Source organism: Peromyscus leucopus, chromosome 19 (genome assembly GCF_004664715.2).
Source record: "Peromyscus leucopus breed LL Stock chromosome 19, UCI_PerLeu_2.1, whole genome shotgun sequence".
NCBI lineage: Eukaryota > Metazoa > Chordata > Mammalia > Rodentia > Cricetidae > Peromyscus > Peromyscus leucopus.
In genome coordinates, this window is record NC_051079.1 from 10,352,203 (window position 1) to 10,364,538 (window position 12,336).

The following is a 12,336-nucleotide window of genomic DNA, read 5'->3' on the forward strand; positions in this document are numbered from 1 at the left end:
TGCTTTACTGTCTTTTCAAAGGACGGACTCTGAAAGAGGAGAAAATTGAAGACGGAGAAAAAAACATCCATAGAGAGAAAATAGAGGCCTCCTGGGACTTAAACAGGTCACTGAAAGGAATTACACAGAGAACCAAATGATTGTAAGGGTCTTGTCTGTTCAGAAATGCTTTTTTAAAAAAAAGTCGTCACTAATCATTAGCAATTTTTTCTCTTAAGAGCTTAGGAAATAGCTGCACCTTTCCTAACATCTACTAAAATGAAAAGCTTATAATTTTCTACTGTGACCTGAGGGTTTGGCTCTGAACATAAGCTGTGCAAGCCTATGAACGACACGGACACTCCAGATACACTCTCCTTCTCAATCTGACAAGGAGCTAACTTTCTAGCCGATGTGGAGCCCTCAGCACGAACAGGAGCCCCCTGTGCTTTGACCATTTTGACTGTCTGCCACCAAAAGCCTTCAGTAGAGAGGCACATCCTACCCCATAGAGAGCAGCTTTCCAGCTGGCAGAAGGGTGTGTCCCTGGGTTTTTACCTGGGAGCAATGATGATCTTGTCAAGCATTTCACTGAGACCAGCCCAAGTTTTTAGGGTGGGGATCCAGACTGGTTATACGTACCTTCCCTCCTTCTCCCAGTGGAAGGCAGAAACACCTCAAAGCCTGCATGTAAGAACATCTACTAGGAAATTATTTTAATCAGACACCAGCTGAGTGGGAGAAAGGAAAAGAGCAGAGAAGAACAAACAAAACTCCCTTGGTCGTGGATGTAACAGAAGCCAGCGGCAGCGATGGACTGGCACTCCTTCAGAACAGCTGCCACGCTGCTCACTTTCCTGGTAAGTGGATTCTGCTGGAAGCCACCCTTCACCCTCCAGCCTCAGCATAACCGAGAAGGCCTTTTCAGAGAATGTTATTTGCAGACACTTCTCTGCTAAACCATTAAAAGTTTATGTTAATGACAAGGTGGTTTTTTTATGAACTGGGATTTTAAGTGGTGTTTCTCTCTTTAATTGAAGACTCCAGATCATATTAATGCCGCAGAGTCCACTCATCATACCACGTCTCTGACATCCCAGATACCGATTGGTCACTCTGGGAAAATATTGAACTGAAAAAAAGTCCTAAAGTTGCTGTATTTGCTTGTTCAAATTCTCATTGGCGGGGATGGGGCTTTTGAACTAAATATTCCAGGTGTGTCTGAGTTTTCAGTCTAAACACTTTCCCCTTCTTTGGGTCTTTTGATTGACAGAGTGATGGCATGTTTTAAAGCCATGAAAGACTTCATATACATTAGGATTGCAGATGTTGTGATGAGCCTCACCGTCCTAGTACCCTCTTCCCTTCCAGATGTTGTCAGACTCCATCCAACTAACACCCAAAACCCTACACTGTTTGCAACTTGAATTAAAATGCCATTGCTAATGTCAAAAACTGCAAGTACAGGAAATTTGTAACTAATAGAGCAGGTGAGGGAATGAGCATAACTAAGGGGTAAACGTAATTATTGATGTGGCACAGAAGCCACACATCTGATGGTCAGACCATGCAGTGCAATGATTTATTGTCGCCCCTCTATGGGTCATTCGTTTTCTCTTTGAGTTGGTAAATGTGCCACACCAATATATCAATGTTCAGCAGTAAGCTTTAAAGTCATAGTCTTTCTCAAAGTTCAAAGTAGGATAAATGTAATCTTAAAGGGCAAGTGCCAGGTAAATCCCCCTCCAGGTTTGGCAGGATATGGCTCTTATCTGTTTTTACTTGCTTAATTTTTGAACTGGAATGTTGAATTTGTATTGTAACAAGTTAGAGTTTTGGTTTACTATATGCTGGCTAATTTGAATTCAGTTTATTCATCAAGAGGGGTCATAGGGCTGGGGATGTCATTCAATGGTGGGACACTTGCCTAGCATACATGAGGTCCTGAGTTCAGTTCCCAGAAGTGAATAATAAAAGGGCAAGGGAATTGTGAGCAGTAACATGTAGTTATAAATGACTCTCAATGGCTTTAGTTCTAAGCTGCCTTTTAAATGTGACTTTTATTCTATAGGCTTTTTAGTGGATTTTTAGGTTCAGTTAATGTCACAACCTGGGCTATGGCAAAGATCAATGAGTATTATATAGCAGATCATTTGACCACAGGAATGTTTGTCTATTGCTAAATAATCAAATACTTTAATTTTTAATTTCATATAAATTTGGCTTATTGTAGCATTTCCATCCATTAATGCAGTTCCAACAACTGTATGCTTTTATTGAATTGATAAGTAATTCTTTATTTATTGATTTCTGTGATTATTTCTAATTAATTGCATCTTATGAAATTCCTCCAAACAGCTATTTCCTGGTTAGTCATTCATCAGTAAAATACATCATTTTATCAAAGTTCTCATGGAACTGTCAGCCCAGAGAGAGAAACTTCTGAGGATTTGTACTTTACTCTCTAAGCTTGGATTGCGTGTGTGTGTCTGTGTCTGTCAGCAGTCTGTGTCTGTGAATTAGTCTTGGGAAGAGGGGGAGTCTATGGCCATATTTACTGTGGAATCCAGCACAAATTTTTCAGATGCCTTACAATATTTATCTGTTTTCACTTAGGTGTATGTATGTGTGAGTCTGTGTAAATGTATGCAACAAATGTGTGGGTTCCCTGGAGCTGGAATTATAGGCAATAGTGAGTCAATGAATGTGGATGCTAAGAACTGATCTCAGGTCCTCGGGAAGAGCAGTGTGTGCCCTTTACCACTGTGCCAGCCCATCTTTAGAAAGCTTTACTGTAATGAATTAAAACACTTTATTTTCAGGTTAATACAGCATTTTTGGTAAGATGTTTCACTTTTGAAGGTTTTGAAGGTCCTATTTTCACTACTAATTTTAGCAGACGACTTGCAATCCCAGTCTTCTGTCTCTAGTCTCACTGAGTGTGTTTTTCTTTATCAAAGGAAAAGGTTAAAAATAAATAAATAAATAAATAAATAAATAAAGTTTTTATAGTCTTCACTGCTCAAAGTCAATAAATGAAAATACATGGTAGAAATACATTTAGAAAAATGCAAATATATTTAAGATGTTTAAAATAATATTTTCATATAAAGCTATTTAGAGAGCTTAGCAATTATGTGTTGGTGGTATATTGCATGACCTGCTCAGCACATGTGGAAGTGGATGCTTTAAGCTTTGTCCAAATTAGTAAGGTAGACCACAGAGACTAAGCAGAGAAGCTGCTCCTTAAGGGATCAAGGCTACTGTATGAGCTTTCTACCAATCCAGACTTCTACTGGACAGATGGTAACTCACATCTGTTACAGCACTACAAGCTGAAGGCATGGGTTGATTCTTTCCCCCCTCCTCTTTCTTCTCTGCCTTTTCCTCCTCCCCTTCTTCCTCTTCCTCCCCTTCCTTCTCCTATTATCTATCTATCTATCTATCTATCTATCTATCTATCTATCTATCTATCTATCTTTCCATCTATCTATATGCAGGAAGTAGTTATAATTTTCTCCTGCCAGAGAACAGTGTTATACCTGTGCATCAAACAGGAAAAAAATCTGTGCAGATAGATGTAATGATTATGAAAGGAAGTCCTTAACCTCCGTGAGAAGGAGCACAGTAAGATCTGAGAACTCTGGGGACTGCTGGGAAAATCACCTGCAAAGTCACCACGTCTGACTACTCCGTTAAACATGAGCACAAATCTGATGACATCCTTTTCTGTAGAGGCACATTCTGCAGATTAAGTTCTAAGAACAGAGAAGAAACTTATTTTATCTGTTAACAAAAATGATGCTAATCATAGTTTTGGATTTTTCTTCATTTTAGATTTTTGATTGAAGGTTTTACTCTGCAGCCGAGGCTAGCCTGCACTCACTATGTAGTAGCCCAGGCTGGTCTTAAGCTCTATGTCCTCCTATCTCAGCCTCCTAAATGCTTGGGTTACAGCCACGCACCACTAGACCAGGCTCTAGTTTACTCTTTTTATGATAATTTTATGAGATTACTACTTCATTCAATTAACTAACACCCAATAAACTAGCCCTACAATTTGAGCTTTGTTAAACTTTTTAAGAATACGAACAGGAGTTAAAATGGTACTCATTTATGACATAGTTGATTAACTTTCTTTATTTGAACCTGACATTGTAAGTTCTCTTATTTACATTCACTGACACCAAAAAAGAAAGTACTGAAGTTCACTGACACCAGGAAAAGTACTAAACTGCTGGTATAGACCCAACAGAAGACAGTCCTGAAGGGACTCTGACGCTTTCTTGTACATATATTAAATTGTTGTGCACTGCAGAGGAGAGCATTTCAGACCAAAATTTTATAGGGAATGAAATCAAGTGTTTCTATTCCTCTGGTTAAGCAGGATTATCTCTGCAGATGTGGTAATGGCAAAAGCTTCCTTTTTTTTTAGACAGGGTTTCTCTGTGTAGCTTTGCGCCTTCCCTAGAACTCACTTGGTAGCCCAGCCTGGGCTTGAACTCACAGAGATCCGCCTGGCTCTGCCTCCTGAATGCTGGGATTAAAGGCGTGCGCCACCACCACCCGGCTGCAGAAGCTTTCTTTACTCACTGGAAATCTAGGAGTAAAATCTTCCTCTTCCACTTTCCATCCTCACTTAATAAGGGCTGTGACAGTGTAGAAGGCATTTCAGTGACAAGAAAAGCTAGCACACAAATGCTGGAGGGATGCATCAAGATGCAGCTATTGGAAGAAGCTGACGGATGATGACAAAGGACATGTGGGTCCCTGTGCATGTCACTTACTTTCTGATACTTCTCTACTCTGCGTTTAACAAGGACTCTGGTGCCGAACATCTGGTGTCATAAGAAGAGACATTGCTTAACATACAGGCAGGAAGCTTGATCTGCGAGGCATTGTGCTTAGATTTCTTCTGCTCCTTCCGCTGAGTTAACACCCTCCAGGGTACTGGGTCATGCCGCCCATTCTAGTTATGCTTGGCCTGCAAACTCTTGTAATGTACCTGGACAGGTCCAGCCTTTCTCATGCCAATGGCTGGTGATCCATGCTCTTAATTGCTCTATGAGCGTGGAGTACAGTCTTTCATACTTGTCTAATTAGAATCACATCCCTACAAATTAACAGCTGATTGCTGCTTGTGAAACTCTTTGACTCTAAGCCATTTGAAGGCAAGCTCCATGTCTGATTAACCTTTGGATCACTCACAGCTCTCTCAACAAAGAGACTCCATACACGACTGAGAGCCACAGTGTCTCACTGTACTGAACAGAAACACCAAAAGGGAAATTGGGGGTATTTCCTTTCTCACACATAATCCAAAGAATATCCTTTCAAGGTAATCAGTGAAGAAATAATTGTGTTGCCTTTTCCTAATGTTTTGTGGTATTGTGTTGCATCCACTTCAAATTTCATTCTAAGCTTACCAGAACTTTCAGGGTCTCAGCCTTCCTAATGCTGCGATCCTTTAACACAGTTCCTCATGTTGTGGTGACCCCCAACCATAAAATTATTCCATAGCTACTTTATAACTGTAATTTTGCTACTGTTATGAATAGTAATGTGAATATCTGATATGCAGGATATCTGATATATGACCCTTGTGAAACAGTCATTGGACCCCAAAGGGGCCATGACCTACAGGTTGAGAACCACTGTTTTAGCACCATTATGCTGTCTTAGAACATTGTAGTACACATTTCTCAAAGAAATGAACAGTCGTGAATAAATATGAAAAATTAACTCACTGAGGTATGGCCAATCCCAACATCATATCCTTTGTCACAGAAAGACAAAAGAAGGATTTTGTTGTTTTGTTTTTGGTTTTGGTTGGTTGGTTTGTTTTTGTTTTGTTTTTTGGTAAAGAAACAAATTTTATTTTACTATTCTTTCTAGCTTATCCTTGTGATGTACCTAATAGTTAACAAAGACATTTTATTCAACAAATTGCCACTATCTTACCATTATTAAATACAAAAGATTTTCCTCAGCAAGAAATTACCCTTCAAGTCAAATTTTAGTATATGGAAAAGACAAATTTTAATTTTAAAAAAACTTGCTGAAATTTACTTTAACTAGATAATCATTAAAAATGTCATGAATTTGCATCCTGTAGCTTTAAAATAAATATGCTTTGATTGGCTGTGGAAGCAGATGTGAAGGGAAGAGCTCACTGAGATGAGCTATTTACTGTTGTTACAGAACTTTTGGACTCCAAGGGAATTTAGTTTTCAATGTTTGTGACAAAACTGTGGCTCAGACAGATTTCCATAAGTTTCCAGTGGGCACAAGAGCAGAGTCTTTTTAAACACCTCAACAACCCACGTCTCTGGGGGAATCTCCACAGCTGTCCACATTGCACAAAATCCAGAATTGTTTCTGAGCCCCAGTTACTCCACCATCATCAGAAAATCACCATACCTCTGCCAGGGAAGAGGGCTCTGTCCTTTAGAATACCTTCTCTCTGACTTTGCTTCCCCTATCCATGTATCAAAATCCCCATCCTTCGTCTCTCTACCCATCCTTCCTCTCTGTACCCATCCTTCCTCTCTCTTTACTCTTTCCCAGTCTGTCTTCTCCTGCTCTCTCTGTCACACTTCTTTTACATGGCTTTTTTCCAATCAAAATCCCTTCTCAACCTTCAAACATAGTATCTCCCTCACCCACACAATTTTCGCTGATTCCCACACCTAAAGCTCATTTGGTCTTTCTCTTTTTTTATCATCAAAATTCCATGGAAAGTATTTTCTGTCTTCCTTTCCTCTCCACCCCTTGTTCTCTTTGGAGAGGGCTGATCTTTGTCTTGTCTACCTGAAAACGTCCTCTAAAAGGACACTGAAACTCTACTATTTCCTCAAATTTTACACAGTTCCGTTTTTCAGATCACCTGACTTTCCTGTCTCATCAGTCTCTGAATGCCCCTTCTTTGACAGCTGTGAATCATTTTATCTCCCCTGGTCCACATGGCACACTTTTGTTTCTGCCTTTCTTCCTTCCATCTGCCTCCCTCCCTTTTACTGTCCTTTCTTCCCCGTCTCTTTTTCTCTCTGTGTCTCTCTCCCTCCCTCCTACCTCTTCACTCCCTCCCTCCCTCCCCACACCCCCACGTTGCACTTATTCCCAGTTAAACAAATGTAGGAGTTCCCTGTGCCATCCTCACCCACAGGCTGTTTCTTTACTACACCCTCCTCTTTATAAGTATCTAATTCTCCCATGATTTTAACAGTTCTATGGGAGTGGATGCACCTCGACGTTACATACCCAATCTAGGGTTTTGCTCAATGGTGTTCCTCTAGCACCTCGAACATTGTCCTATCTCTGGCCCTAGTCCACTCTTTGGGACTGCTAGCTCCAGGGACCCCTCCTGCTCTTTATCTGGCATCCCATCTGCTCTCTAACCTTGCAGATCCTGTCTGTCCAGATCTTTCCCTGTGGCTCCCATTGCCTTTGCATCTACTTAGCTCTTCCTCACCTCTACTTTGATTGGTGCATAGGATCCAACAGCCTTCAGCCTGTAATTTCCAAGTCTTCCCACTGCTCCTACTGACTATTGTCCAAGTAAGCTTTCAAACCTATAATTTCAGCATGCCTTTCCCATGACCAAAATACTTCAATATCCTTCTACGGTACACAAGGATTTGATGGTAGGACTGGAAAGGTATTTGTGTAGAGTCTGTCTACCCACTTCCCAAATGAGATAAAGCTCAGAGAATTACTACACACACACACACACACACACACACACACACACACACACACACACACACACAAACACACACACAATATATATATATATATAGATATAGATATAGATATATAGTTTTTTGACAACCCAATTATCTTTCCATGTCATTATTTTGTCTTTAAAAGCCTAATACTTTGTATCTGAATTTATTCTACACTCTGATTTAAAAGAAGAAGAAGAAGAAGAAGAAGAAGAAGAAGAAGAAGAAGAAGAAGAAGAAGAAGAAGCAGCAGCTCTCATCAACCCACCACATTTTAAAAAGCAGACTAGGCGGTTTTTTTAATTACCCATCCAATTGTGATTCTGACACTGTGGTGAAACCTACTTGGTCTTTTGCCTAAGTTGCTTCTCATGGGAAAGAGAATGACCTGGCTTCATAAAGTTGGGAAGAGTTCTTAGTCACCTGGCCAGTTACCCAAAGCAGTAAGACCTGGCGCTTCACTCCAGGAAGGGAAACGCAGAAACAGATAGCAGATGAGTAAACAAGAGGTGTAGCTATGAAGAAATGACTTCCAAACAGACAGATGAGGCAGTCTTGCAGGCCTGTCCCACCCACAAGCAAGAGCAAGAGAAGGGTGCCCAAAATACCACAAGCAGCAAGAACTCACTGGAGTAAGTGAGGTCTCTAGTCAAGCTCGGCTCTATAGACAACATTGCAGTTGTCCACCTTAACCATTAAGCTGTGTGGATTCCTTTGTTGCCTTGTATTGCTGTTGTTGCTGCTGCTGCTGTTTCTATATAACCAGTACCAGTGGGTCTCGGGAGATGGCCCAGTGGATGAGAGTAGCGCTGCTCTTCATCCATGAGGATCTGAGATTGAATGCTCAGCATCTACATAAAAAGCTTCGTGGCCACAAATGCCTGTGGTCCTACTGCTGTGGAGACGGGGAGAGGATTGCTGGAGCTGGCTGACTGCCAACATATCTCCAGGTTCATTGAGACCCTCTATCAAGGGAATAAGGCTGGAATCATTAGATCAGAAGACTCAAGTGTCATTTTCTCTCCTTTGCACATGTGCACAGGCATTCACCTGAACACACATGTGCTCATACACCAAACACACACACACACACACACACACACACACACACACACACACACACAAAATAACTAATAAAGATAATGTGAAGTTAGATCAAAATAGTAACTTTTAGTTTTCAAGGATGTAATAACAATTCTTGCTTATGTTTCACTTAATAATTTATTTGAGCAAACAGACTGTCTCATACTTGATTGTAAAACAAACACATATGTAGGATGAACTGTATAGGATTGCATTTTGCCATAAGTTAGTAGTCAGGCCTCAGTTTCCTCCCCTATGTAAAGGAGACAACAATAATAATGTCCGTTACTGGGTTTGTAATGATGAGAATGGACAGATTTTTCTGATCACATTGTCTTATACTTAGTTATCACCCATTTAATGGCAAAAGTAATAATTACAATGACTGACATGGTATCGTGGGTAACAATTCTCTTCATGACACTCATGTTGATCATAAATACATGTTTGTTTGTTTAATTTTGCTGTTTTGACTTTTTTTTCAAAACATCTTAGCAACTGAAATTTACATTTTCCTTAAGGATGAAACTGACACCAGGTGTGAAAAACTAATCACTATGTTTAAAATTATTGATATTCATTTTTTAATGCACACTATAGCTTTTAATATCAGTGCTAACGTCTGATTATGAGCATGAGTTTCAGGCTTTGCTGTTAGGAGAAAACTCAATTTGAAGTTCCATACCTCTTATTTGAAAAGATATTTACAAAACTTAAGGGTGTACATTGGTGTTAACTGATCCTCAATGCAATTTAAAACAATGAATGCAAAAAAAAAATGCTTAAGTTTTAAATATACATTTGCCATGTCTTAAACAAAAACAGACACATTACTTTGACATGCAAATTTTGGTGTTTTAAGTGATGACTTTTTTAGATTTTTGGATTCAAAATAATTTAATATATCCTGAGTTCTGTGCAATGCTCCAATCTGGAATTCAACTTAAATGGAGCTCTATTTAATAGCACATGTTTTACTGCAGAGAGAAGTTCCCTAGTAAGAAAAAAAAATGGCTAACAAACATTTACCGCCATTAACTGAGCCCAAATTTGCATTGTTTGGTTTTAGTTTTATGTGTTTTTAGTTATCTGTTAACATAGAATTGAAAACACTCATTAAAAATGAACTATTATGACTGCTTTTTACAGGTGGTGCTTGAAGTTAACAGTGAATTTCAAGTCCAGGTAAGAAAAAGCAAATTTATTTTTTCCATACTGAAAAATAAAAGGGCCAGGCATAAAGTGCATGTCTGTAATCCCAGCATTTCCAAGACTGAGGCATGAAGATTATGAATTAGAAGCCAGCCTTAGCTACATTAAAAAAAAAAAACTCTCAAAAATTACATAATAAACAAACACATTAAAAATAAGAAAGAGAAAAAGAAGGAGAGGGAGAGAGAGGGAGAAGACCAAAGGGAAAGATAGATTAGCAATGCCAACAATACTCAAGAAAACCCTCATTCTTCCAAATACAAAATTACTGCAATGTTGTGATTGCAAATGTTAAAGTTATCAGAATTCTTAATTTTCCGCTTAACTGTCTTCTCTTCCTGACATAATTAGTCTTCCTCCCAAATCTCCACTGGAATACCAATAATAAGTAATAGTTAATAGACACTATGTTTTACTCTCCCTATTCAAGGTAAGAGACTATAATGCCAAAAATGGTACCATTAAGTGGCACTCCAACAGAAGACAGAAACGTGAATGGATCAAGTTTGCCGCAGCTTGTCGGGAAGGTGAAGACAACTCAAAGAGAAACCCAATTGCCAAAGTGAGTATCAACCTCACAGGATGCATCCAAACAGCACAATGGATAGAATCACAGTTCTGGAAGGACTCAGCTTGCATACATTTGGTGCACACATTCCACTGAAAAGTTATGGCCTAACGGCACCTCCCTATTCAAACTACGAAAACCAAAATTCCTAAAGGGATAAACCAAGAAAGTTAGTTACTTGGGCAAACAGCTAAATATTGTCTCATCTCATTGGCAGAAATAATGCACATGAATATTTGTTATGCTAGACTCCAAAAAGACCATGGTTTACTGGTGGGTTTACAGGTCAACATGTTCAGAGTGTGTGATCTCTCTGCTTAGTAATCTATTAGAACTTAACTCCTATTTGTCTGTATTTATAAACATTCAAAGCATGCCTCATTCATAACCTCAAGTTCCTATCATTTTCCCTATTCTCCTTTCTTCATACACAAACTCAGGAAACGACTCTGACCATACACACAGATTCACACCTGTAGACATATAGAAACATATGCAGATACAAGCACAACCATTCATACAGATAGATATGACAACTGCCTTGTAAGATTTGCTTATATTCATATGTTTATTTGAACAAAACAGTCAGACTTTAATCCTTTATTGAGATTGTCTCTTTACTTTCCCACTTTCAGAATTAAAAGTTTCAAATGATTTGTTACTACAAAAGTCTATTTAAATATTTTTCTGTTCTTTGTAGTTTTTAAAGTTGTTTTTTTAGTTAAAGATCAACATTATGTGATAACTGCATTATAAAACTCTCTAAGAAGGCAAGGAATAACCTACTTTAGATAAAGAGCTAGCATAGAGTCCAAAACTAATACAAAAATAAGGCTATAAATGTTTTATGATTATGGCATCTATGCACGACATCTACGAAGACTTCTTAGGGTGACATTTGATTCTTCATTGTTTGGTAGACATAGAAATAAGGTTTGGCAGTGATGGTGCACTTCTTTAATCCCAGCACTCAGGAGGCAGAGGCAGACAGATCTCTGTGAGTTCAAGGCCAGCCTGGTCTACAAAGTGAGTTCCAGGATAGCCAGGGCTATTACTCAGAGAAACCTTGTCTCAAAAACAAAAACAAAAATAAACAAACAAAAAGACCTAGAAATGGAATTATATTGTTACATTGTTATTTACCATTAAAAATACAATACTGACCATGTACCTACTACTCCATTTCCATGTTTTTGACACCTCCCAAGTGATGTCACAGACAACACATTCAACAATTCCCAAGGACAACAGTTGTCATATGTCACATTGAGAAGTCCACACGGCCCCTGTAACATCTTCACCTGTATCTTTCTGCAGATTCATTCTGATTGTGCTGCAAACCAGCAAGTGACGTACCGCATCTCTGGAGTAGGAATTGACCAGCCACCTTATGGAATCTTCATTATTAATCAGAAAACTGGCGAAATCAATATAACATCCATCGTTGATCGGGAAGTCACCCCCTTTTTCATTGTAAGTGGGCTTTGTTTCAATATCTGTATGTAGGTGTAAATTATTCTTGGAAAAATCTTAGACCATACCAGATTTGATTTCAAGAGTCCCAAAATCGGGATTTCTGAGATCTCTCTTAATTCACAGGTACCCTAATAGATGAGAAAAAAATTAATATAGAAACCTTTCCCTCATATGTTAGCAAAAAAGCTAGTTAACATCAGCTTCATGACAAACTAGAGTATTTATTTGGAAGGGCAAATCTTTAGCTTTTACTCAATCTTAAAAAAGAAAATCAGTGGAAATCAATGCTTCCTT

At 38.9% G+C, this 12,336-nt stretch overlaps 1 protein-coding gene across 1 annotated transcript in view; it reads left to right on the forward strand.

The window, feature by feature from the left end:
- Positions 1-583: 583 nt before the first annotated feature.
- Positions 584-12,336, forward strand: part of Dsg1 (desmoglein 1) — a 33,346-nt gene continuing 21,593 nt past the window's right edge. Inside the window, exons 1-4 of the mRNA XM_028886566.2 lie at positions 584-839; positions 9,936-9,971; positions 10,429-10,560; positions 11,884-12,039. Of these exons, the coding sequence (XP_028742399.1) occupies positions 792-839; positions 9,936-9,971; positions 10,429-10,560; positions 11,884-12,039 (372 nt within the window). The 5' untranslated portion in view covers positions 584-791. The remainder of the gene's footprint in view (positions 840-9,935; positions 9,972-10,428; positions 10,561-11,883; positions 12,040-12,336) is intronic.